At 38.8% G+C, this 27,444-nt stretch overlaps 5 protein-coding genes across 5 annotated transcripts; 3 read left to right on the forward strand and 2 right to left on the reverse strand.

Annotated features, from left to right (window-relative positions):
* Positions 1–6,251: 6,251 nt before the first annotated feature.
* On the reverse strand, positions 6,252–12,423 carry LOC112284338 (protein PLASTID MOVEMENT IMPAIRED 1-RELATED 1). Its single transcript, XM_024524052.3, has 6 exons — positions 12,418–12,423; positions 12,046–12,220; positions 10,168–11,550; positions 9,250–9,876; positions 8,382–8,940; positions 6,252–8,116 (listed from the first exon to the last, which is right to left on the reverse strand). The coding sequence occupies exons 1-6, from the start codon at positions 12,421–12,423 to the stop codon at positions 6,850–6,852; spliced, it is 4,017 nt and encodes a 1,338-aa protein (XP_024379820.2). The 3' UTR covers positions 6,252–6,849.
* A 579-nt stretch (positions 12,424–13,002) lies between these two features.
* LOC141045662 (uncharacterized) lies at positions 13,003–14,109 on the forward strand. The gene is made up of 3 exons (XM_073535565.2): positions 13,003–13,112; positions 13,549–13,593; positions 13,847–14,109. Exons 1-3 carry the CDS (start codon positions 13,088–13,090, stop codon positions 14,107–14,109), a joined length of 333 nt encoding a protein of 110 aa, XP_073391666.1. The 5' UTR covers positions 13,003–13,087.
* Positions 14,055–16,067, forward strand: LOC112284217 (small ribosomal subunit protein eS6). The gene is made up of 6 exons (XM_024523824.3): positions 14,055–14,133; positions 14,264–14,328; positions 14,529–14,695; positions 14,861–14,977; positions 15,467–15,622; positions 15,735–16,067. Exons 1-6 carry the CDS (start codon positions 14,128–14,130, stop codon positions 15,971–15,973), a joined length of 750 nt encoding a protein of 249 aa, XP_024379592.1. The 5' UTR covers positions 14,055–14,127; the 3' UTR covers positions 15,974–16,067.
* Positions 15,802–21,257, reverse strand: LOC149988526 (uncharacterized). Its single transcript, XM_090251736.1, has 2 exons — positions 16,975–21,257; positions 15,802–16,857 (listed from the first exon to the last, which is right to left on the reverse strand). The coding sequence occupies exon 1, from the start codon at positions 21,246–21,248 to the stop codon at positions 20,937–20,939; it is 312 nt and encodes a 103-aa protein (XP_090107862.1). The 5' UTR covers positions 21,249–21,257; the 3' UTR covers positions 15,802–16,857; positions 16,975–20,936.
* LOC112284183 (transcription activator GLK1) lies at positions 18,254–20,193 on the forward strand. The gene has a single exon (XM_024523746.3). It carries the CDS (start codon positions 18,254–18,256, stop codon positions 19,787–19,789), a length of 1,536 nt encoding a protein of 511 aa, XP_024379514.1. The 3' UTR covers positions 19,790–20,193.
* Positions 21,258–27,444: the final 6,187 nt, after the last annotated feature.

The raw sequence follows: 27,444 nt of genomic DNA on the forward strand, positions 1-27,444 counted from the left end.
GGTTTGGCTCATTGTAATGGTCTTGTTACCATGATCTCTTACAAATTCCACTCCCAAGCAATAGTGCAATTCTCCCAAATCACTCATCTCATATTCCTTCTCTAATTTGGCCTTCATCCAATCCATCTTTTCCATATTATTAGTTAAGATGATCAAATCATCAACATAAAGGATTACAATCAGTAAGAACTCTCTAGATTGCATCACGTATAATAAATGATCAGCTTCACTCTTCACAAATCCTTCATTGACAAAGAAGGTGTCAATTCTTTGGTACCATGCCCTTGATGATTGTTTCAATCCATACAAAGATTTCTTCAATTTGTACACAAGATGTTCTTTGTCTTGTTGTACAAATCCTTGAGGTTGGTTCATGTAGATGTCTTCTTACAATTCTCCATTCAAAAAGGCCGACTTCACATCCATTTGGTGTATTTTCAAATCCATTGTTGCTCCAATGGCTACAATGGTCCTAATGGTGGTGAATTTGGCAATGGGTGCATAAATCTCATTGAAATCAATTCTAGAAACTTGTGAGTATTCTTTTGCAACTAATCTTGCCTTGTACCTCACCACCACATCCATTGCATCTCTTTTAGTCCTAAACACCCACTTACAACCAACACTAGATCGATTGGCTGGAAGAGATGCCAATTCCCATGTACCATTGTCTATAAGAGATTGGTACTCTTCTTCCATAGCCTTCTTCTACTTAATTGCATCTTCACACTTCATAGCATCACACAAAGATAATGGATCAGCAAGAAGAGCAACATTTGCATGTTCTTTACTTACTTGAGGAAAGATGTGATCCTTCCACCATTCGCCACGTTGCCTTCTTTCTCTCAAAGGATATCTCCTTTCACTTGTAGAAGAACATTCACCTTCTTGCATTCCTTGTTCTTTTCCAACTCTTAAACCTTGTCATTTTTTACTCAATGGTTGGTACTCTTCATCATTATCATCATCCCAATATTCAACATCTTCATTTCTTTCATTGCTGGTCCTAGCAATTGTAGGAGTCTTCATCTTTTCAACCTTTTTTGGCTTTTCATCTTCATCATCTTCATTGTCTTCATCTTCTTGTTTCTTTGTTGAATTCAAAGATGTGTCCACAAACACACCATTACTCCTATTTGGACACATCTCTAAGTGCTCACAAGCACTCTTGTGCTCCAAAAACTCAACATCACGACTTTTGATGATCTTCTTGGTTTCCAAGCACATTAGCTTATATGCCTTAGTACCTTCACAATAACCAAGAAACACATACTTTGTACCTTTTGCATCAAGTTTGGACCTCATACAATCTGGTATTTTTGCATATGCAATGCAACCAAAGGTCCTCATATGGAAAATGTAAGGTTGTCTCCGACTCCAAGCTTCTTGTGGTGTCATTGATGCAAGAACACTTATTGAACACCTATTTCTTGCATACACTGCATTCACCATAGCTTCTGTCCAAAACTCATAGCAAAGGTTATGAGCATGAAACATGCTCCTTACCATCTCTACAATGGTTCGATTTGCCCTTTCAGCAACACCATTTTATTGTGGAGTGTATGGAGTTGTGGTTTGTCTAGCAATTCTTTCATTCTTCAAATAAACATCAAATTACTTAGACATGTACTCACCTCCATTGTCCGTACACAACACCTTGAACTTGCATTCACTTTATTTTTCAACAAGTGCTTTAAACTCCTTAAACCTCCGAAAGCATTCACTCTTGGCTTTAAGAATGTAGATCCAAATCTTTTTTGAATAATCATCAATAAAAGTAAGAAAATACCTTGATCCTCTAATATTTGTGTTCTTCACAGGTCCACATACATCCGAATGGACAATCTCCAGCAACTTGGTAGCATATATTGCTACACTCTTTGGAAATGAGGCCTTTTGTTGTTTGCCTTGTATGCATCTTTCACATGCAAGATGTTTTGCAATATGGCTTGTATTGCCAAGATCTAAGCCACTTACTATGGTCTTGAGCTCTCTCATGCTCTTCACATTCAAATGGCCAAGGCAACAATGCCATATATTCAACTTGATTTGGTTTGATGTAAACTTAGCAAATATGGCTACCCCCACTCCATTCACCTTCTTACAAATGAGGTAGTACAAATTTTCCTCTTTCAAGCCTTTGAAGACCTTGTCTCCACTCAATGTTCTTACAAAACATCCATTCATGTCAAATTGAACTTTAAAACCTTCCATTACAAGTTTACTCACCGAAAGTAGGTTTTGCTTCATCTTAGCCACATGAAGGACATTTTTGAATCTGATCCTATTGGTTTGTCCATTCACAGCCACCTCCACCATAATAGAGCCAATTTCAATGGCTTTACATGTACCACTATATGCCAATACTACATTTGATGTTGGAATAGCCTCATAAGTATCAAATGAATACTTACAAGGTGTCATATACTTGGAACAACCTGAATCCACAATCCATCTTGATATGGCAGCCATAGAGGTCCCATTTGTTGCCTTGAATGCATAATCTTGTCCTCCAAACTCATCTTGCACACTATTTGCATTCTCTTTCTTCATTTTTTTGTCCTTGTAGCAATTTCGAGCAAAATGGCCTACTTTGTTATAAATGAAGCAAGATTTGATATTACCTTGTTGATTTGAATAGTTGCCCTTGTCTTGACGTGAGTAGAGTACTGAATCTTTACTTTGAGGCTCCTTTTCTTTCTTCTTGGTTACTTCATGAGTAAGTCTTGCTGTTACATAATTCATTGTAAGCTCTTTTAGCTTGATGGACTCCAATGCCACAATAAAGAAGTTGTAGGATTCGGGAAGGCTTATTAGCAAGGTCATGTCAATATCACTTTCTTCTAAAGGCTTGTCAACAATTGCTAATTGGTTTGCAAGAGCCTTTACCTTATTGATATGAGCCATGAGGTCTTCACCTTCTTCCATCTTGCAAGTGAAGAACTTCTTCCTTGTTTAGATGATGTTGGATAAGTTTTTGCTCTCATAGATGTTGCAAAGAGTCTTCCATACTTTTGTTGGTCCTTTACAAGAGATAATGTGGGAGAAGTTGGCTTTATCCACATTGGTTGCAATCAATCCAAAAGCCTTCTTTTCACGATGTTTGAACTCCTTCTTCTCCTTCATATCAGCATCTTTGCTTGAAGCCTCTTCACTTTCATCTACAATATCCCAAAGATCCAAAGACGCCAACAAAAGCTCCATTTTTATCTTCCAATGGTAGAAATTGTCACCTCTAAACTTCTCAATAACTCTCAATCCTTCACCCTCACTTGAAGCCATGTCTAAGGAAGAGTTGTATCAAAAATTATTATAAGAAGAAGTCCTAATGCTCTCAAAAATCAGCAAGAAGGTTTTGTTGCCTTAAAAACTTAAAATCCTTCTTTGTGAACAAACTAGTGTTTTAACTCTCAAAAATTCTCTCAACTTCACTTCTAAAACTTGTCACAAGTCTAATGACTTGTCTAAGTGTCTCAAATCTGATTTGCCACTCTAATATCTCTCTTATGTTCACAAATCACCTCTATACACCATAAGAGGCCTTTTAAGCACAATTAGCAACTTTAGGACATGAAATCGTAAAGTTAGATTACAAAGGATCTATCTCAGCAAGAGCACAATGTAAACTTTGTCTATAGGTGAAAAACAAGACACTAACACCAAAATGCTCTTAACCATAAAGTAAGAGCAAACCATGATCTAGATCTAGATCTGAATCTGAAAGTTAGGTTCTTCCAAAGCCTAACATCAACAACAACAACTTGATCTATTCCACACTTACAAAACCACTTCAAAGAACTTCAAAAAATACTCAAGCAAATGTGAGTGGGCTCATAACTTATTGAAGAAAAGAAGTCTAAAAGCTACAAATACTTAGCATCAACAACGATTGTAGTCTAAGAGAAGTGTGGAGAAAGATGATTTTTACTTCCAACACTCTTTACTTATAGGTGGTGGTTTGCTCACCAACGAGGCAACTTCCATCCTTTTGATATTACATCCATTTCTACCTCATCCAACTAAACCTTTGATGCCACCACAATAACTTACTTTAACTCTTTGCTGCCTTTTTACTATTAGCAACATACTATGATTAATCTCTATGTGGTTGTAACTAAGCAAATACTTGCTGATCTTCAACAATCAAGCTCTTCATTTGATTACAAATAAAGTTGTTGGAGGCATAAGAATTTTATCTTCTACAAATCAGCAGTTAAAGGCCTTGCCGACATGCAATAGTATTCCATTGGTGAAGACAAAGACTATAAAGCATAATGATTGACTATGGGAGTTAATTCCACATTTTACTAATGTCAAAGAAAAAAAGATATAAACTTTTATTTGCTTGTATAGCAATTTATTTTCCTTTGGTCTCAAAGACTTTGAAGGCTATAGAGGCAAACATATTCATCTCCAATTGAAAGATAATCACCCAATCTTTTGGAGACCTTACAAACTTAATATCTCAAAGAAAGATAACATCTAGACTTGTTGTCAAGAGTTATTGGCTCAAAGCTTGATTGTACTTTTCAATAGCAAGTATACTTGTACTATGGTTATACCTTTGAAAAAGATGTTTTTGGCAATGGGATAGAGAAGCAAATGTATAGAGACTACCACCCAATTAATTGTAAGACTAAATCTAATTGGTATCTAATACTAATGTCAATAGAATTATTTGATGCAATAGGATTCTTGGGAGTATTTAGCATTATCGACTTAGGATCTAGTTATTAGCAGTTATCATTACTTATTGACGACCTATTGATGTTAGTATTTGAAGATATTGATGAAAATTACAAAAATCAAATTTATCATTAAATACTTGAGCCATATGATTATTTCAAGAGATCTTGGCATGCAACAAGCAAAAGTAGATGCCTTGCAAAAAAATCTATTATTTATATATTTTAAAAGAAAGTACAAGTATACATGTATAAAATCAAGAATAAATGTTTTAAATATTTTTGAAGTTTAAGACATTTATAAAGAATTATATAGTCATATTTAGGTTCTTACAAATCATAATCGCCGTAAATACATGCCTAAAGACTATGATATTTATTTTTAAAAAAATCACATGAGAAATCAAACTTAGATATTTTATAATTTACAACAAAATAAAGTAGCAAATTGTCTTGTTATAAAGATAACTAAAATCATATTATATATTTAGATTCAACCATAAGTTTTATTTTAGTGGAAGTAAATGCTACAAATAAATATAATTTATATATTACAAGTATTATTTAATTTAATGATATTTAAAAGAAAATTAGAATAATAGAAAATCTTGCATCATATACATGGTGTTTTTATATATGTTGCATTTATAAAAGTACACTTATACATATATAATATATATATATGCCAAATTAAGATTTTTTTGTAAGAAGTTAAAAAATAAATTATAAAAGATCTTATTAATTTATTATTATGTAGCTCAAAAAATTATCAAAGACATAAAATCAATTCATTGACAATTTCTTCATCAACTAAGACTTTATGAAGGTGAGGCTAACTATTTTTTGTCCATTGTGTAAACTGAATTTATGTGTGTTGTTACAAAATGTAAAATTGTATGCAAAACAGTGTGTCTTCAAACTTCCAATTTTTTAATTTGTGTTATTTAATTATAAAATTACAAAATAAAAATGCAAGTTGTATAAACTAGTGCAAACTGTGGAATTGATTTGAACAAAAAATGAATAATTTCTTTAAAATGGTCTTAATCTGTGTTTGTAATTCTCATAGTCATGAAGACAATACATGCACACCTGCAAATGTTCAAAATAAATATGAAGAATAAATTCTGTGTATTCGTTCATACAACAATTCGGCTGCAATGGCCAGAAACTGTTCTCTAATCCAAAGGTAAATTTGACCTAAGATAATGACCCCAATTTTGAATAAAAACTACATGGCAAGGTAAGCCTAGTAGTATGTGGGATTGTAGAATTTCAATGGCTTCTGAGAAGAAAGTTCTGTACAATGTCACATTTGCAAGAAGCGTTGCATTCAAAGTTTCATGAAAACATAGCAATAAATGTGAAAAACATCGTCTTGATATAAATCGATTTTTCAGAAACAAAAGATAATGAGTAAACAAAATTTTAAAATACTTTTTTAGAATTTCAACAAAATTTTAAGTTTAACAAAAAAGCATATCTTGATGTGTCACAGAGTTGAAAAAATTAATGAAAGTATGATAGCATTCGTAATTTACACAAACGGATTTCCACGCAAAAGTCTATAAGAATATAATATAGTATTTTTCAAATGATATGGAGTAAACATCGCACTGGTTGCCCATATGTCCATAAAACTTCAAACCTGTCAACTCTTAGTATCCTCCGTAGCATTTACTGATATCTGAATTAGTGAAGAAAGAGCATAGCCAAGGCAGAACTTAATATTACAGGAAGCCTTTCTTCTAAGACATTAACTTTTAAAAAATAAAAACACAACCCGTACTCTTTCGGTCCTTAAGCTTTTCCTCTTGGACTAGCAGTCAAAACCAATATAGCTCTGAGACTAATGATTGTTTAATAAAGGGAAAAGAAAGAAGAAAAAAAATTAAAGCCACGTCTTGAGAGAAAAACGTCAACAGATCTAGTAATTGCTACTCCCAGAAGATAACATACAAAGATGGTAGACTGCATTAAGCAACCACGACACTAAGCAATGGCACCTGGTGTGAAACCTCTGGTTCATTGCTAACTTGTACAAACTGCCTCACTGAGGTCATGATTAGTACAGCACACTCTGCACACGCAAGGGTCTCCTGAGACAACACTAAGTACGATAGAAACTTAAGAAAGCATCAGAAGTTGTACTGACAAGCACACCCTATTTTTTCTTACCAAACCAACCAAACTTCGGCATGGCAACATCTGGGTTTCGAACTTTTTGAGCAGTCGGTGCTCCCCATTTGGAACCAATCTTTGCAGAAATACTCCACAAAGAGTCGCTTTTAGTGGAAGTGGTGGAAGTGGTGGAGCTTTTGCTAGTAACTGGAAAAGCTAGGGCGTTGTTAGGTACGTTGACATTGGGGGCGTTGCTCTTTGGCATACCGGCTTTCGGTTTCGCGAAAGACTGCTGCTTAGAATTCTTGGCCATTCCACTTGCAGCAAGCCAGCGAGAACCTGATTGCTGTTGTTTTGGGGTGCCCCATCCTATTTGTAATGCCGAAGTTTGTTGCTTTTTGTCACTAGCGGACTCATCACTGGCTTTCACACCTGATAAAGTTACCTCTCTAATCTTGAACTGCGGCTGGCGTGAACGGCTATCCTCATCGTCGTATCCTTCATTGTTCCCAATCAGGGAAATCCGTCTACCTAATCTCAGTTTGGGCATTGGAGGAACTACAACTCTTTCAGCTTGGACAAGAGCCATCATAGGAGCTCCGACAGGCTCAAAATTCCGGAGAGGATCCCGAAGTTGCACTAGCATAGCTAGAGTGATGGTATCACCCATAAGCCCACCGATCTCATTTGACCCATCTTCTTTCTGCTTACCCCCTTGCTTACTGCTTTTCATTTTGCTAGGTACAATATCCCCATGAGTAGCACGGTGAGTAGCCACTAATGCCATAGCATTGCCATTAATATCATCCTCGTCAACCACACCAGCGTCCAGCCTCATCCACTCATCCAACGATATGGCCATCGAAAAGTCGTCGTCCAACATTCCAGAACTATCTGCACTCCCACCTTCCAAGAGCCTCATACTTGAGGGATCGTCAAAAGAGTTTCCACCTCTCTGTCTTCTGCTAGAGCCACCTTCTATTGCAGGCCTTTCCTGCCACGAAAGGGGTTCCACCGCATATGGTGCTTCCTCCTCAGCCATGTCTGATTGAATCTTCAACCCGTCCAGGGCTAAAGCTTCTATCTTTTGCATTGCCATGGGCGCTAAATCTTCCAATGACATGAACGTATCATCACCGAGAGCGGGATTACTTTTGCGAGACCCTGATTGAGTAGCCAAGGCCCCAAAACTCGAGCGACCTCCAGATGTCTTTGCCAAACTTGATCCTGCATGTGCAGTCATTGCACCGTAATTACCTTGAGTATACTCCAGACTGAGTTGTCCATGCCCACCCTCTGAAGCCGCATACCTGCATATTGCCAATTGAAAAACTGAGAAGCAATGTGACGCCAATGTGCGCAATATTTACGAAATTCAAATTAACTGCATTCAACGATGATACAGCATCTGACTCTTCGCGACCTCCTTCAACAACTCCGAAGTGAGCAATGAAGTAGTCGACATATATATAATTAACCAACTTTCAACTGGCAGATCTGTATGGGCTCAACTTATCCTGCTAAAACAAAAGATAGTGATACGAGGCGGTGGAATGCAGAATAAAGAAAACTAACCCAATTTGTTCTTGCCCCTGTCGACTTCCTTTGAAGGCAGCAAACCCCTCACTTGCAATTTGCTCCACACTCTTGCCTGTAATATCATCCAAGGGCATTGTCAACATGGCCTGATCTGTCATTCCATCCATACCTGCAGCTGCCATCCGTTGCAAGATAGCCAAGGAGCCGGCTCCCGCATCCATAGGCACTACAACAGGTTTGGACACCTGCATAACTAGCTTGCTATTACTTGCACCCTGAAAATTAGCGGGGTTCATAGATCTCAAAGAACCCCCGTCTCGCGTTGGGACCTCCGAACCAAGACCAAACCCCAGAGGTGGTGGGTCACATGAAACCATGGCATAGGGACTGCCAGTGTCATCTGCATGCGAGGACCTAGGAGATGCCTCAAAAACTTTTTTGTTTAAGCCCCACTCTTGCATTAGAGCCTCTGTCTCTGCGTCTTCTAACATTTTGGCTCTATTTTTGCTGCGCATTGATTGCGTCGCCTTTTGGAGCTCTGATTCAGCAGCTTCCATAATAGAAGCCAATTCGACGTCTTCGTCACTGCCCCAACCTGCACATGACCAGAGCCTCACTAATCATTAACATGAAAGCTACCGATGAGCAAAGCAAGCCATCAACTTTTGTGACTAAATCGATGAATTAATCGAGACAGAAACGTCAAATGAGCTGATTTAGAAGCTGATACGATCAACACATTGATTTCATCAGACAGGATTCACTAAATAACACAACAAGAATCCGAGAGAGATACAAAAATCCGACAAAACTTACAAAAACCTAAAAATGAGCAACAACGAAGCTTAATACCCCACATGTTATCAAGTGAACAGTCGCATAGGTTCAAATCGGGCAGACGCACCTAAATTGTTGAGGTCCTCAGATGTAACATGTTGATGCGTATGAAGAGAGTCATCAGTAGCTTGAGCATCAGTAATACCATCACTAGGGATACCATCCAGGTAAAAATCTGGAACCACAGATTGTTGAGCAGAAGATGGTAATTCTGGCATTTTCAAACTCAACCCTAAACCACTTTCGATCAAGGCCTCCTTCTCAAACTGCTTCAGCAACAGAGCACGGGGAGAGTCTGGTTCACTGTCAGAACGAGCTACTGGAGATGGTCGTGTTTCACTTGCTAAAAGGCTGAGAAATTCACCCGCAACAGGGTCGAATTCGTCGTCTGACTCGAGCATCTTATTTTGGGGTGTTCTCTTAGCAGCCTCCCAGTCCAACTCATCCCCAGCAGGAAGCATTGAGAGCAGTTCCTGCTCCGCCATATAATCTGGAGTAAGAGTGCCCTCTGCATCTGATTCACGCGTTTTTTCAACGAAAGCAGCCAGAAGCTCTTCCATTTCTTGTTCCTCGTCAATCGATTTCGACGTATGCTCGACAGTATCAACATCTTCGTACTCAGTGATCTGTTTGTCAAGCTGCTCTGCCTGAAATAAATCCACTTCTGCACCACTAGGTGAAGCCTCCTTCGCATCTGTAAAAAGAAATTTACACGACTGTAAGACATCGATCGCAGATAAGAATACACTTTTCAACCACCAACCATCAACTAGGCCCGAACATGTAAGCTGACTATAGAATTGGTAAAAATGAGTATCTCGTTGCTGGCATATACGTTCATTAAGTGGAACGGGTCGTGGCAGTTAAGATAGTAGTAGATAGTTTGCAACATGTTGGCAATTACCCTACAGCAAATATAGGTCTAATTTGCTTTGTCCCCTACAAAAATATGAAACACTTAACCACTTATATGTGAGTTGAATACCTTCATTTTCTTCGTACTGGTCCCCTGTATTTTGATATGGGTCATCATGGTACAGTTCGTCGTGAGATGAGATATTGACACCTTCTGCACCATGTTTCTCCTCAGAACCTCGCATATCCTCTTCTTCGAATGCATCATAACTTCGGGCAGAGACATTGTCTAATATTACGCCTATTTCTACTCCTTTATCGACAATTGAAAATTCAAGTTCGTCTTCTTCTTCCTCCTCTTCTTTCTTTCTACCGGCCTGAAGGTTGTCATTCGGCTCCTTGTATGCATATATGTTTGCGACCTCAGGATTGTCGGCTCGAGAATCGGAGTAGATATCCCCTTTAACAATACCGTAAGCAATGTCCTGATCATCAAGACTCAAGCGCTCCATACCATTATGTTCTGCTGAGAGCTCTGACGTTGATGGAGAGTGATGGGGCTCCAACGCATATCGGGATGGAGTTGCATGACCGGAATTGGGCAAACTATTGAACGATCGCGTAGCACGTAAAACTGGCGATTCTCCAAATCTTGCGCTTGATGTTGCACTTAGATTCTGCGAATCCTTGCCCTGGATCTCGCAGCCAAAAGTGACGACAAGAGTGGCACCTTGCGCCTTTCCTGAGAGTTTGAAACTCGTCGTCCAGGAATCCTGCTTATCATCGTCATCCTCAATCGTCTCTGGTAACAATCTAGTAAGCTCCAATTTATGTCTACCAAGTACCAGCTCATCAACATCAAGAGCGATCACTGAGAGTATGAACTGTTTAGTCTCCCACTTCATACCCTTCGCACCATTCTTGGCCCCATGTAGGGTGCACCGCGTATTAAGAGTCTCTTGGAATTCGGCATGCCCTTTAAAAACCCTAGCGGGCATAGTCTGGACACCGGCGTCATCTTTCTTTGCAAAATGAACTCCCAGACGAAGACCGTTCATTGAGATAGGCAATCCCTCAATCCCATGCACATGGACCGTGAACAGGCAATTATACTTCTTCTGCCCCACATGCGCGAACGCTTGAAACGGCTTCCAGCCCCAAACCCCTTTCTTCTTGTCGGCGGGAGCTCCCAGCTTCTGTCTGAAATCAGCATTACCGTCCCTGTATTCAGAAACACTGCTCATGTCGGGATAGTTTTTCTCAAACCCTTGCGAATGCCACCCCTGCAGTCCCTTCGGATTTTCATTCCTATCTTTCCCAATCTCTGTCATCTTCCCTGAGTCCAATAAAGAACCTCCAGCACCCTTGGTGGCCACCGGAGGTTTCGGATGCGATCCCCTCAACAAACTTCCAAGAGAATCACCAGCTTCGACCTCTGCGCCATGTTCAACTTCTACCCAAGCTGGCATCGTCTCTCTCCTCGCCAACACTCTGCCATCGCCTTTACTCTGCCCTGCTTGATACAACGCCTGGTTTAGGGCTTCCAAATCGTGCAACAGCTGCCCTCCCACCCTCGGTCCTACAGCGGACGACGAGTTCGATGTGGTCTGCACCATCGTAAGTCACACCTCACCCTCCTATTCACCAACACCAGCCCTGTCCTGAAATCTACATCCCGCTACCTACAAATCCTGCCATCCAACCATCCCGGCAAGCCACCTCCCCTACCCTTTTCAACACCATCACCACCGTGCCAACAAACGACGTTTCAAGCACCTTTCCACTCCTATACTGTGTACCATTGCGGATGGGAAATCTAGCCCGCTAGTTCACAGACGCATCTGGGACTGATTGATGATCCAGTTGCTGCTAGGCTCGCAAAACTCCAGGAGTAGCCAGAGCCGGACACTCGCTACATTATCGCAAGGAGACAGTTCCGACCAACCACGACACAGAGCTGCGAGGCTACAGTTGTATTGGCCTTAATCAAACCCAGAGGAGAACTTACCTTTACGATCTCGGCCTCCACCATACCCACGCAAATTGTTGCTCGCACAAAGCAACCCCACCCCCTCCCCACCTTTGGATTCAGGATCTGGCTCAGGCCCGATAGCGCCACTGGCATCCACCCCCCCGCCCCCGTTGCGACCCCCACCCTCGGTACGACCTCCCTCCTCGCCCTCCTGTCAGGCATGGGCTTCGAAGCACCGAACCTGGAACCGCACCTAGCTCTGCACCGGGCCTCTTCGGCTCGGGTGCCTTCCTCCCTGCCTCAGGGGAACGTCGTTCCTTCTAAATTTGAACGCGTTCGCCTCTTCAAATGCACAAGGATTTGTTTGCGGTAACCTCGGCCACTCTTACTTTAAATTTATTGTGGAACAATCATTTACGCTTTCAAACAATGGGATTCTAAAATCATTGGGGTTATGGACTAGGGGTGGATTTTTACTTCTAGGTTAAACTAGTTTTAAAAAAATAAAATAAAATGGGATTTTTGTGTCATAATTGGAAATATCATGATGAAAACATTATGGTAACTGTATGTAAATGTGTATTTGTACATGTAGGTTTATACACAAGTACGCTTGGTTTATTACTGAACTATTGTTTTCTTGAAAGTGTTTTCCAACTAATGGCACTCGAAGCTTATTAAAATACATGAAAATAAACATTCAAACAAACAAATAATTAAATAACCTGGAACTGTAACTCAATATTTGTTAATGATGGAGATAATTCTTCTTATTTTAAACAGTGACAATAATCCATAAATCGTATAACGGAATTAGCATAAATTTACTACGAGTATTTTATAAATAATGGTTTTTTTAAACATGGCAATATATTTAACCTAATATCGTAAATGGGTGAATCTCCGTAAACCCTAAAATGACCCAAAATCATTAATGTGAGTACTATGCATGACAAATAATCTGTGTGCCTGAAAATAGATTTGGGTTTTTTTTAATATTCATATTCAAATACATATAATATCTGGCTCTCTATTCTCACACTGTGAAAAACTTCATGTATTAAGCATCACTCCACAAATGAATATCTGGAGGCAACATGGATGTAATTAACAAATTATATTACATATTTTTTATATGCATCTGAATTGTGTTACACCTACACATGCTTGAAAAATATATTGTTGTATGAGACCGAAACAAATCCAAATGCAAATTTGAATCTGAATATAAAATAAGTAGTACAAACTAACTTTTTTTTTGAAAAAATAAGTATATATATTAAATGTTTTTACATGCACTTGGTCAATTACATGTTAATCACACACAATGTTTATTTAACAATAGTGCGTTGTCATAGTCAAAGTCTGCAGAACTTGAATTAAAAACGTGGTATTATAATTCATGTTCCATCGAAAGAGCGGATTATAGAATTATGCAATTAATGATATCAATTATTTTTACTTTCATTTAAAAATATTAACATGCAGAAGTATCAACATGATGTATCTAACAGCTTTAAAATTGATGTGATGTTACAGTCATATTTTTACGTTTCATTGCGTTATTAGCCGATTCATTTCAGAGTAAGTTTAATATAAAGTTAAAAAAAACATTTACTATAACATATATATATATAGATATATATAGATATATATACGTTTCAACACACAAGGAGTACAAAAATTACAAGTCACAGCAGAATTTCATTAAATACCCTACTAACATCAAGTATAATAGTTTTCCTGTAAACAACTTCACAGATTCAACCTATTTTAAGAATACTGTTCCACTAAAATGAAAAATATTGCTTGTTGAAATTGTAATTTTTTTCCTCAGAAAATCTTTTGGGTATTCAAGCGTACTGGGTTCATTTTACGATTAGAATCTTGCAAAGAGGAAGATTTGGACGTATGAAGGCGGAGCGTGGACTTGGCGACGAGGCTGAGTGGAAAGGGTCTAGAGGGAACGGCGTGAAGGAGGAAACCCTAATCAGGGTGATGCTTGAAGAGAGGCGGCGTGCCCCCGTCCCAGGTCTTTGCACGGAGCCACTCTTCGTCTCCCCCGAAGCCGATTTCGCCATCGCGTCCTCTTGGTCGTGAAGGCAACCAGCTCTAGTCATGAAGGTCAGCAGCGCCCCGCAATGCTTTAGTGATCTTTGGTTGGTTCCATTTCTACGTATGGTTAGGGCGTTTGTTAAGCTAGTAGCAGAGTGAACGTTACGAGTCACTGACCTTGTCCTGCTACTATGCGCAGCTAAATATCGCTAACCCCACTACGGGGTGTCAGAAGAAAGTCGAGATCGATGACGATGCCAAGCTGTGAGTATTGTTGCGCTGATTTTATTCGAGGATTTCTGTATTCTCGATTTGATTAGTTGTTAGTGCCCTCATGCGGATTCGAATCTTGTTTTCTTAGATCTCTATGGCGCTACCTTTCAATGTTATAAATGTAGGGAGGTAAAGTTATTAGGGTTTAGTGAGGAGACTTTGAGTCTAATATCCTGCACTTGCAATTGTAGTCGTCAATTTTATGACAAGCGTCTTGCTCAAGAGGTCAGTGGTGACCAGCTTGGTGATGAGTTCAAGGGATACGTTTTCAAGATTATGGGAGGATGTGACAAGCAGGGTTTCCCCATGAAGCAGGGTGTCTTGACCCAGGGACGTGTGCAACTGCTGATGCACCGAGGTACAACGTTAACCACCTGCCGCTTCCTCTTGTCATGCTAGTGCTGGGAATAATTGTCGATGGATGTAACAGAACGTCACTATGCACACCTACTTACAAGGCGCGTCTTGATTTTCGGTTGCAACTATAATGCAGTAAAGTAATGAAATTTTTGTTCTTCTGAAGGTGTTTCATGCTTCCGAGGATACGGACGACGCAATGGAGAACGCAGACGCAAGTCCGTGAGAGGCTGCATCGTTAGTCCCGATCTGTCAGTACTGAATCTTGTCATTGTCAAGCAAGGTAAGATTTCCCCGCATTTTCTGATTTACCTTTATTAATGATAGCTCATCATATTTTCTCTGATTTTTTTCAAGACCACATTGGTTTTTTTATTGAAAGGATTTTTAATTTGTCTTGATTAGTGAATGAGTACAATTAGATTTAGATGTTACTCCTCGTGTTCGGAGTATTTGCAAGTCCAGTTTGACACTGAAACAACCTGTCTCAGAGGAGAGTGTACTCTGCGATTGATAATAGGGCACAAGCAATCGCAGACATGTGCTTTCAACCTGTTGTTGTCCGGAGCATTTGTGATTTCTGAATCAATCTAGCAAGAGATGTAAGCGGTCAAGTCTTACGTTCGCAACCTCTTGGCTTGAATGAATCTCAAATCACGGTGATCAGTATTTAAATATCACTGAAGATGAAGATATGGACCATCAGAATCTGTGACGTCGTTTCTGGCATTGCATGTTTGTAATCGATCGTACTTTCTCTTCATGGCTACAGGCGATAATGACCTTCCCGGGCTTACCGACATTGAGAAGCCAAGAATGAGGGGTCCCAAGAGGGCTACCAAGATTCGGAAGCTCTTTAACCTCACCAAGGAGGATGACGTGCGGAAATATGTGAACACTTACCGCCGCTCATTTGTGTCAGCGACCGGTATTTGATTAATACCCTTTCCTTCGCCTGTTGTCATTTTGGTGAAATAGCATTAGGGTTTTCGTGGATCTTTTTAGACTGACATCTGTTGTCTGTTTCGTTGGTTTTTCAGGAAAGAAACGCAGCAAAGCTCCCAAAATTCAGAGACTAGTGACACCTCTTACGTTGCAGAGGAAGCGCCGCAGAATCGCTATCAAGAAAGAACGAGTTGCCAAATCCAAGGCCGAAGCCGCTGAGTACCAGAAGCTGTTGGCACTTCGCCTTAAGGAACAGAGAGAGCACCGAAGTGAGAGTTTAGCAAAGAAGCGCGCTTCTCGTGCTTCAGTTGCCAAGCCTGATAGCAGTGCTTAAATCCTCTTAGGAATGTGTAGACCAGAGTCTTTTGTGGGAATCTGGCCACTGTTGTTGAGGAACCTTTTATACTTATACGAGTATACTTTCATCATGTTGTTTCTTCGCCAATGGGTACGAACTTAATCTTTTTGTCATCCTTCGTGAAGGACCTATCTTTCTATCGTAGTTGACCCTGCTGGTGCCCAATGACTTGTTCTGTTAATGATTCGTACTTACATGAGCGTTTCCTGATCAATTCTAATGATCTATTTAAATCATAATACACGAGGAAGTTTTGTCTATGTGAGATCAAGGATCTGTTATCCTCGCACATTGCTGCCGGTACTATTCTCAATTCTCTGAGTTGGGTGGATAACCGAAATTCAAGTATGTTTTGGGATATCGAAAACTAGCTAATGCGTCTCAGTGGGCGTGCGAACTTCTGGACTTTTAGACTACGGATTCTGACTCCTTGTGGCCAATTGCATACAGCTCAGGAATATTCGTCACAACACTGGCATGTACCCGGGTCATTATGTCTGATCCGATAATATTCTCTTGATATCACATCGCTTCACAGAAGCGCCGAATGAAGGTCGTCCTGCCTTTACTGATACCCTCCAAATAATGACAAATAATGACAAATGTAGTGACCTCTTACTACACTTTTGTCCTGTTGTGAAACCATCCAGAGCCGAAGCGCATCCAACGCAGACTGAGACGTACTGCAGCATCCTACATGGTTCTCCGAAGACCGTAGCATAATTAATCCATCCCATGGTGTGTCATTAGCGAGCTTTACATGTGTTGAATTTGCACAAGCTTTGTCGCAGACTTATGCAGCACATATCAATAAGCTGTCTAGAAGCTCCGAAATTGCTCCACTCTCAGCGCTCCTTTCCCTACAGCCAACTACCAGTGTTAGCTAGATATTCCTGACTCTCAATCATTGTAATTCGCAACTAAACAAAACAAATCCTCCCTCCCGCCAGAACGCCAAGTTGGTGGTGGTGTTATACCCTCAGTTCGTTGCTTTACAGCTTCCATTTCTTTTCACTGATTCTTCGGTGTCCTGATCATTATAGGCTTTGCAGGTCCCGTAGTGGTGGACCATTCAAATTCTCCCTGCACCCTCTCAAGCATTGTGGTCCACAATATCCTTGACAGGAGCACTGTTTAGGATAACTCACTCTGGTCTGAAGGAACACTGACTGAAACGGTGCCTATAATATGACATCGAGATGAAACGATGAAACGATGAAACTGAAGAGTGTCCTGACAGATTCGTGCATTCCGTGAAAACAAAAACAAAAAAAAACTGAAACGGCAACTGGGAATAACACTCCCACCAACCTGTGGAAAGATAATCTTTAACACACAAAAGACTCTCTCTATCGGTCGTCACCGCCCCACGATCTGCGCGGGATGCCTCAGTCGATTACCCACAAGTGAACCAAAAGGCTGGAAAACGATCACTTGCTTTGTCGTGTAAAATCTGAAAATCACGCTAACTGAAGAGAAAACAGATGCGTAGAAAACGATGCCTCCGGTGTAGAAGTTGTTGTGAAGTCTTTTTTTTTTTTTTTTTTATTCGTTTTTTTTTTGTTTTGCTCCCTCTCTATCCAGGGCACGGCGTCCATGTCCAAGTCCGAATCGCATCCACGCGATAGGATATGTCGATCCAAATCACACATTTTTACACTCCCCAGAAGGAGGAAAAGAAGTTTTCGAAACCAGTAGTGAGGAATCATAGTTTCGTTTTCCGAAACCTACAAATTCATCATACTCATTTCGGTAACAAATGCTACTTAAAAGACATGTCAGGAAAACATATAAAGTGACAGTGATTCTGCATCAACGTGACAGGGATCCATCAGTGGAGAATGAATAAAAAAAACAATTAGAGAATGGTGAGTAGAATCCTCAGCAAAATTACGTTTTATTTATTAATATTATACTTAAAAGTAAAACAGGATGATTCATGATGTCATCACCGAGGTTGTGGAGAGATTCAAAAAGAGGATGGAGGCTACTTTTATGGGGAGGGTGGGTTCACTTTATGCAGTAAAGTAGTAGATCTCTATTTAAAGGGGGGAAAGAGGATGTCTGCTGAAGGCCAGTGCAGTGGATGAACGCAGGCGCTCGTCTATGTTTCATCCATCCATCCATTGTGTCGATTTAGAGGCCACCATGGCTTCTGAGGGTGAGGGGAGAGGATAGATAGCATAGAGGGGGGGGGGTGGAGCAGGCAAGGGCAGGAGTGAGATTGTGGTGGTGGTGTGATTAGGCGATGGAGATATGGCGATGGACATGGCGAGGATAGAAGTCGAGCCTCTTGTCGAAGTCCACAACAACACCAACAACTTGCTTGTGCATTGCGTGCTCGATGCTTTGCCGGATTCTTCACCTTGCTTGAAATCCAGTGAGACTTCGTTTGAAGCTGTGGTTGTAAAGGAGGACGAGGAGGGAGGGAGGCCGCTGTTTGGCAAGCCTGAGCTCCACCCTGCCTCACCCTCGAGTGATACAGCGGCTGCTGCAAATGGTGAATTCGCTAGATGCTTGAATTTTGTGACGGAGGCTGATTGTGGAGATGTAGGCGTACAATGTTTTGAGGATTTTGGTACGTTGCCGGACTGTGGTGAGGCGGGGATAAGCAGGGAAGAGGGTGGAGGTAGAGACGGGGAGCAGGTGGAGTTGTTAGAGTCTATGAGCCTCGATGGTAGTAGGAATTCGGAGAATTTAGAGCTAGGGGAGCTCGGCGAATTGTTGCAGGGGTCGGAGACGCTGGATTCGGTTCCTGGGAACGAGGTTGGGGAGGAGGAGGCGCTGCTGTTGGCGAAAGCGGCAAAGGCGACGGGCGTTGTTGTTTCGGCCTCCGATAGTGGTGAATGTAGCAGTGTCGATAGGAAGGAAAATCAACAAAGTCCGAAATCATGTAAAAGTGCCGCACCGGGGAAGAAGAAGGCGAAGGTCGATTGGACGCCGGAGCTTCATCGGCGCTTTGTCCACGCGGTGGAACAGCTTGGAGTGGAGAAAGCTTTTCCCTCGCGCATACTAGAACTGATGGGAGTACAATGTCTCACCCGGCACAATATCGCCAGTCATTTGCAGAAGTATCGCTCGCATCGTCGCCATCTTGCAGCCAGGGAAGCCGAGGCAGCATCCTGGACTCATCGTCGAGCGTACACCCAGATGCCCTGGTCTCGAAGTTCACGGCGCGATGGCCTTCCTTATCTTGTACCCTTACACACCCCTCACATACAACCTCGCCCATCCATGGTCATGGCAATGCAACCACAGCTTCAGACGCAGCACACCCCGGTGTCGACGCCTCTTAAGGTGTGGGGGTATCCTACAGTAGATCATTCAAGTGTACACATGTGGCAGCAACCTGCAGTGGCGACCCCATCGTATTGGCAAGCCCCCGATGGCTCTTACTGGCAGCATCCTGCCACCAATTATGATGCGTATTCAGCTCGCGCTTGTTATCCCCATCCCATGCGAGTTTCGTTAGGCACTACGCATGCTGGCTCTCCAATGATGGCTCCAGGATTTCCTGACGAGAGCTACTACGGTGAAGATGTTCTTGCAGCTACCATGTATCTTTGTAACCAATCATATGACAGTGAATTAGGACGAGCTGCGGGCGTCGCTGCGTGCAGTAAACCACCGGAGACGCATTTATCGAAGGAGGTTCTTGATGCAGCCATCGGAGAAGCGCTTGCTAACCCTTGGACTCCCCCGCCCCTGGGACTGAAGCCGCCGTCTATGGAGGGAGTAATCGCAGAGCTTCAGCGGCAGGGAATCAACACTGTGCCTCCCTCTACCTGTTAGCTTTAGTTGTTTGCTGTAGAGAATATTTCATTCTACGATTCGCATTCCAATGACCGCTGACCGCTGGTGTCGCTTGGCTGGTGTTCATCTCGAGGAATCAATTTGGTGAAATTTTGGTTATGTCACGGTAGGGGGGTCTATTTTCTCCAGAGTTCCTCCGGAGAGGTGTATGAAAGGATCGATTTTCTTTCTTCTTTTTTTTTTTTCTTTTTTTTCTTTTTTTTTTCTTTTTTTTTTCCTTCGAATAAGGCTGCCTTGGTGGTGTTTCTTCTTAGTTTTTTAACGAGGGATACCTTATCATATCTGTCAAGATATGTCACTGAACGTTGCTGCATGTAGACTTACGTTTATGGTAACACTTTCTCAATGCCATTAAAAACCGAAACCAGTTCTTCTGATTGTTTCATTGGAAGTATCCTGACAACCTGTCAGCATCTGTTGGCATGTGGTTTCCTCACCCACACCCTTCTTTCAGTTGGTTTTGAATCTGCATCTACTGACTGTTAAGGTTTTACGTGTATCAAGTGTACGATTTTTCCACAAGATAATTTCTCAACAACTCTGCTTTCGAAGCACCTTTCTTCTCCACCAATCAAGAGTGGTGGGAAGATGGATCATGGGCATTGGACCGACGGCCGTCTTTGAGCATTCGCAGCATCGGCGTGTCGGAATGTTTGTCTGGAGTCGGTTAACTCCATGCGTCGCATATATTTAATCCCAATCGTGTGCTCAGTATTGATGATCCCGTTCCGACATCGTTCGAAAGTTGTGGAGTAGAGAACTGTTTCACGATTGACTTACACGAGACTAAACACTAATCACAAACATGCAATCCTCACAGGAAAGACTCCCTGTGGACGGAAATTCTCAGAGCATATGGAGTTCATTCCAAACAAAACATCCGATACCTCTCTTCTCATAACACGATAAACAACCGTGCGACGGTAGCAAGTAGGCGTCCGTTCGGATCGAGAATCGGTTCCACCGCCAACGCCCTGTCGAACCCGGCGTCCGCCTCATCAAATGCCGCCCTTAACAGCCAGAAACGCAAAGGACCAACGAAGATCACTTACTGTCGTGCGTTCCCAACCACACGAAAAAGCGCCGGGGGGGGGATCTCGAGTCGCAGGCACGACGATCGATGATGTCAGATGAGAACGAACGTCCCTCCGAGTTCCGTCGGCTGACTGACCAACGCCGTGTCGTGACTCCTCCTCGCACTTGATCCCTGTTGGCAGCGACAATGTGGGGAAACTGGTGCCCAGAACACGACAACTGGGGGCCTCGTTTCACCCCTCCACGGTCCTAAACACACTGAAGCTAACTCTGTAGCAGGGGAGGAAGGATTGTACATCAAAGCTGGAGCTTCTGTGCGCCACGGCAAGCGCTCACCTCCGACATGAGATCCGTGCACGACCTGCCAGTTGGAAAATTTGAACTCACCCAAGACCATGGCCATGGTTTCGTGCTCTATGGCAATGCTTTTACAAGACAACCAGGGAGGGACGAAGGGGTGCGTTGGGCTGGGCCGGGTCGGGGAAGGGTACGCGGGTGAGAGAGTCCCACACGGCTAGAGGCCGCCCGGCCCGGCCCTGGCTGGGCACGTCAGGCCGTGCCAGGCCAAGGGTACGCTTCGTAACATGGGTGATGACCTCTTTTTAATTTTTATTTTATTTTATTTTAGTAAATTTTTGATGTGTTTTATCTTTTTAGGATTATGTGCATAGATTTTCCACGACTATATATATATATATTTACATTATTTTATTTTATTTTGTTTATTTCGTGTTAAAAAACCATGCCAAACCAAACTCTAGAAAGCATAGAATTTGTAAAAGGTGAGGGGGTTTTATTTATGTTGACCTAAAAAAAACGCACACACACACACACACACACAACATAGGTACAAGTAAACAAATAGAAATAGAGATAAAAATAAATATGAAGAAGAAAAGATGACAAAAGACATGAGAAGGAGAGTTGTGCTATGTGACTTGTATATTCTGTGTAAATTTAGTTGTTACTGCGTGGTTTTGGGAACATCTTATGTGAACTCAAGAAAAATACTCCTTTGCATGCACATATAATTAGAATTAAAACAAAAAGGATTTTTAAAATGTACATGATTTATTTTTAATAGAATATTATAAGTAAAAATTTGAAAGGATTTCCAAGAATAAAAAACTGATTTAGAAAAGCAATACAAAAGAAAATAAAAAACCCATTTAATTTCCTACTAGAAAAAAAGAATAAGATAGATTTGAACATTTCAACTTTGAAAGATTGTCCTTAGAATCTTTGATACTGGTAAGGAACCAAAACCAAATACAATATTATCTAAAATTTCTTTGAAGTTGATAGGTGTTATTAATATAGAGGTTATTTATTTCCTCTCGTATTATATATATATATATATATATATATATATATTTTAAAGATTTTTTTTTGTATTCCTGTCTATATTTTACTTAATATTAGACATTTTAATATATTAAAAGATTAGAAAAGAAAAATAATTAAAATAATACATATATCAAATAATTAAAACTGCTAACATCAAAGACAAAGAATTGAGAAATTCATACACTAAGATTTGATTATAAAAGAAACATTGAAATTAATAGAGATTGTATTAGTTTTGCTTCTTTATATATGAGCTAATAAATTAACTATGTAGATGCTTTCTAAGGATAATGATGTTTATAGAGCAATTATTTGAATTGAAAAATGCTTGTTCTAAGACTATTTAAGATTATTATTAATAATATTTTTATAATTACATGGACCATAATAAAATACATGTAGATGAAGTTTAAATTTAAAATATTTATATAATATTATATAATATTTTAAATTAACTTATTTATAATTCTATCTATTTCTATTCATTTAAAAAGATTACTTCATTGATATAGATGTTAATGGCAATTGATGGATAGCAATATTTTTTAATTAAGTTTTATATTTCAATGAAATATAATAAAAACTAATAAAATTAGTTACGTTAAATAATTATTCATTTTTATAAGAAAATGATAAAATAACCAAATTTTTTTTTATTAAATCCATCCACATGCTCCATTCCTAGCCATTCTCTTGCTCCCAATCGTTCCTTTATTTTCAATATTTGTCCTTCTTACCAGCATTCTCAATCTTCCACCCTCATTCCTAGCAATAGTTGGGAATGGAAAATGGCTCGGAACATGGATGGGGGCTCCAAAGGTGCAATGATACTTAAGATAGAGTGAATCGCTTTAGTAAAAAATTTGGTCACTTTATCATTTTTCTTTATATATATATATATTTCTATCTAAAAGATTACATGAAATTAGAATTCTAACAAAAGATTTTACAAAATATATCAATAATAAAATTATTATAAAATACAAAGTTTAAAGTATGATTTTAATTTTTTATCTATTAAATAGTATACAAGTTTTTAACAAAGGTATAATCTAATTATTAAAAAATCATGTAAAAATACAAATATCATTTAAGAATATGTATGTGTATTCATGCATATATATATATATATATATATATTAAAATGGCCCATTTTTTTAGTAAATTGATCCACTCTATCATGACCATCATTAGAATCACTTTCATCTTGATTCTCTTTGTTCTTAATCTCCACTTTCTCCATTTGGAACCTTTATAGCAAGAAGAGAAGCATTTGAAGTTGATAGGATTGTTGTAGTATAAGTTGCTGCTAAAAAAGTTTATGCACTTATTTTCACAGATAATATTCACAATACTTGTTTCAGGCACTTTCATTGTATGCTTGAAAATTTTGCAGCTTGAAATATTCTAAGTTGAATGTGATGAATGAAACTATCTTGTGATTTGGAAGATATGACCTTCAACTAGGTGCAATATCAGGAAGTATTTAGAGAACCTAACTGTAGAAAATAATGACAAAATATTTTGGTGTTCTACAAAACTTGATTAATCTTTGTAAAGCTTCAAAGTTATAACTCTGGTGTGACCTAATGCATTTCATTAAGAAAATTGCAAGTAGATTGTATTATGCTTTATTATTAAAAATTGCAGTAGTGAACTTTAATTTGTGTTTTACCATGACAAAGTTAATTGTTGAGGTTTAATACCCAAAGTGCTTAGCTCTTAAGCTTTGTTGACTTTGATAGAAATTTAGCCTTGTTACTACTGTAAGCAAAGTTTTTTACAAGATAAGTTTGTCTATCTATAAATGTAAACCATTATTAAGGATCAAATGTTTATCAATTTTTTTTTTCTTTAAGAGGAGGTAAGTCATACCAAGATTTGGACCTTTATAATGTAATCATAATAACCAAATCATGTTTTATATGAAAAATATAAAATAAATTATGTTCAAAGATTTAAGTTATATTTAAAGATTTTGGCTAATTTTAGATAGCTTGTAGGATTCAAAAATTAATTTATCATAGTTTTTAGTTGTACAAAAAAGAACATTTTGTATACTTATTATTTATAAAAGGACGGAGTTGAAATAAGAGTTGAAAAATATAAAAGAAATTAAGAGTGGATGCTAGGAATAGAGGAAATAAGGGCTTGAAATAAAAGCATCAAGATAAAGACTAGGTATCATTGACATATATATTTATTCTAATATTTATCTATATGATTAAGTAGAAGTAGATAAAAATAGATTTATTTCATAATATCTTCTAGAGAAGCTTCTTAGAAGCTTTACGGATGTTGCTTTGACTTTAAATATGTTTGTAGTTGATTAATAGATTATAAACTTGATCAATAAATTAACCATGTGCCACATGTATTGGTAGCTTGCAAAACAAGCTAACTATGTGGCACACGTACAAAAAACTTGCCTTGCAAGTTAAGATATATATCTTGCAAAGTCAACATGTTTTGGAGGTTGTATAGAACATTGCTACATAGCTCTTAGTTAGATAATACATATGGAGGGAAGAGTGAAGCCTTCTTCACTCTTGTCAACACCTTTCTAGTTTTTAGTCTTGTTTCAAGACTTTCTAGTCTTCTTGTCTTTGGCAATAGCCATTCTAATTTAATATTGTATCATCTTTGAGTCATTTTCTAGTTCTTTTGAATGACAAAAGAGTATATTGAAGATTTCTTTCTTTGAAATTCATGTTCTTGAGTCTAGGAACAAAGAGAGCAAGGACTAAGATTCTTTGTTCTTCTTACAAAATCCATAGATTTTTTTTGTGCACACAATAAATTCTTAAGTATTTTATGTAATCATATGATTTATTAAACTAATATTGATTGTTGTATTGAGTATAAGCAATCTGATGAAAGAGAATGAAATTAAAACTAAAAGATAAAGTCAAGTTTTTGTGTAAAATCTTACTTAAGATCACTCAATTAATGTATAAAGTTCTTCTAAGTACCATATACTGATTTTCAATGGATTGATCTTCTTTAGGTTTTTTGAACAAGTCTGGTATGTTGTGTAGGCTATTCATAAAGTTTTAGAGTAGTTCTTTAAAATATATTTTGGATAGTAATTGATGTGTGTGTATATACACATACACACATGCTTACTAATCAATTGAAAAGTTAGACAAGACTGTTAGATAGACTGTGTTTAGAGCACATTTGTGTTTACCAAATGATAAAATAATTAAACCAATCATTGGGTGTTTGAAAATTGTATAAGAACGTTTTTTGAATTCATTGAAGTATTCTTGTGATTTCATGGTTCAATAATAAAAAAGTAGTATGTTTTACATGCATTTTAAAAATACTTGCAATGTGTTTTGAAACAACAAATGAGACACATTTTGGTTTTTTGTACTTAAGGACCATAATTCATCAATGGAATGAATGTACATATTTCTTTCTTCTTCATATTTTTGTTATTCATAACATATTCTATTGTTTATTTATTGTTCTGCATCAAGATTCAATGTTGAAATTTGTTTTTAAGGATTCAAATAATGCATGAGCATCTTTTGCATTCAATGGCAAAAGAGAACATATAGCCAACATAGATGTAAAGCACTAGTGGAATGATGTACTGTGTGGAATGAGAGTATTCTATGTGAACCCATTGGATGATGGAAAGCTTGACTGGAATAGGCCAGCGAGGTTTTTTATCAAAAAATTTACATACATACATACATTCACATATATATATTTTTTGAAAAAAAAAATTGGCATGAAGGATTGGCAACATATTCTTATTCTTGGTTCTTGAAGAAATGGTAGAATTGAAGTTTTGAGGATTTGAGTGACTAGAGGCTCCTTGCCATACTTTCACATGTGCATGGGTTCCTTTGGGATAGTGTACTCATGACTTAGCTTTAGCCACATATTCCTTGTTTTTGCAACCAACCCTTATCCTAAACTTCAACACACAACTACAAGATCATAAAGTGATGGAAAAGAGTGATAAACATAAGTGCACTTTATTGGAGTATGCATCATTTGTATATATAGTATGTATTCATAGATATGGAAAGAGAATACAGCTTGGTGTTTTACAAAGTAAAGGAAAAAGAAAAAATCAGTGAAAGGAATAAAAATGAAATCTAACCATGACTGTTAATATATTAATTAGATGTAACGATCAACTTGGCATTTTACTGGTCATGTCCAAATTAACTTCTTGGTTTCTTTTTTCCCACATGTTATGGTCTTTACTTTTAATTATGTATTGTTATTCCATCTAACATTATTTTTAGTTACTTTAATTATTAATTTTCAATTATGTCATTTTTTAAAGGAAGGAAAGAAGGAAAGAAAGAGAAAGAGAAAGAGAGAACGACAGGAATGAGTTTGTCAGCAGAAGAGCAGACATACCATTGCGTCATTATTGGTGAGAAAAAATTCCTGGCAAGTACAATAAAAAAGTACTGGAGATGGGCCATTAGCACTAAAGAATGTGGACAGGCTTGGGCCAAAATATATGAAGTTGCCATGCACTTGCTTTCAAACTTGGTAGAGTTTTCATTCAGTGCGATTTTATAGTAAAATGGTTCATTTCAATAAGACAGAAAGGTGATGACCATTATCAATCTCTGGTTTAAAATAGTCGTGTGTGTGGTTTCTCACAATTAGTCACCAATTGAGCTCAATTAACGAGAGGCTATAAACTTCATGTGATTTAATAAATTAGAGACCCAATTCGTTAATGTACATCACGTGTGACTGATTGATGATTATACCTAATTTAAATTTAAATTTAAAATTTGGGATTCAACTGTCTGGATGCAAAGATTATTCGCCATCAATGATCAAAGCAGTACAAGGATGTGTAATTAAAGTGGATATTGAAAACACTACTATGCCAAAAACAGGATTACTAAGGGAATCATTTCTAACAGTAGCGACCGTAAATTTAGGATGAACCGAGAATTCTAGATACGATTTCAATCCAAATCAACCGGAGCTGTCTGGTTTACTGAGCAAGAGACAAAGCTGGCAAGTTCCAGGATCACACTGAGAAGAAGTGGCATCGATTCTGTAGAATCCTGCCACCGAGTGAAAGTATCTGAATCAAAACCTCGAAAGAGTCGGGAAGTCCATGGAACTGGATAAGAACCCCAGAAACAGAATACAGATTCAATCTAAGCATGGCACTTCCGGGTACGAAGACAAGCAACAGTTTATGGGACACAGCATCAGGAGCAGAAAAGTGGACTCAACTCCATGAGGAGACTTCAGAA

Source organism: Physcomitrium patens, chromosome 7, assembly GCF_059467195.1.
Source record: "Physcomitrium patens ecotype Gransden chromosome 7, ASM5946719v1, whole genome shotgun sequence".
NCBI classification, from domain to species: Eukaryota; Viridiplantae; Streptophyta; class Bryopsida; order Funariales; family Funariaceae; genus Physcomitrium; species Physcomitrium patens.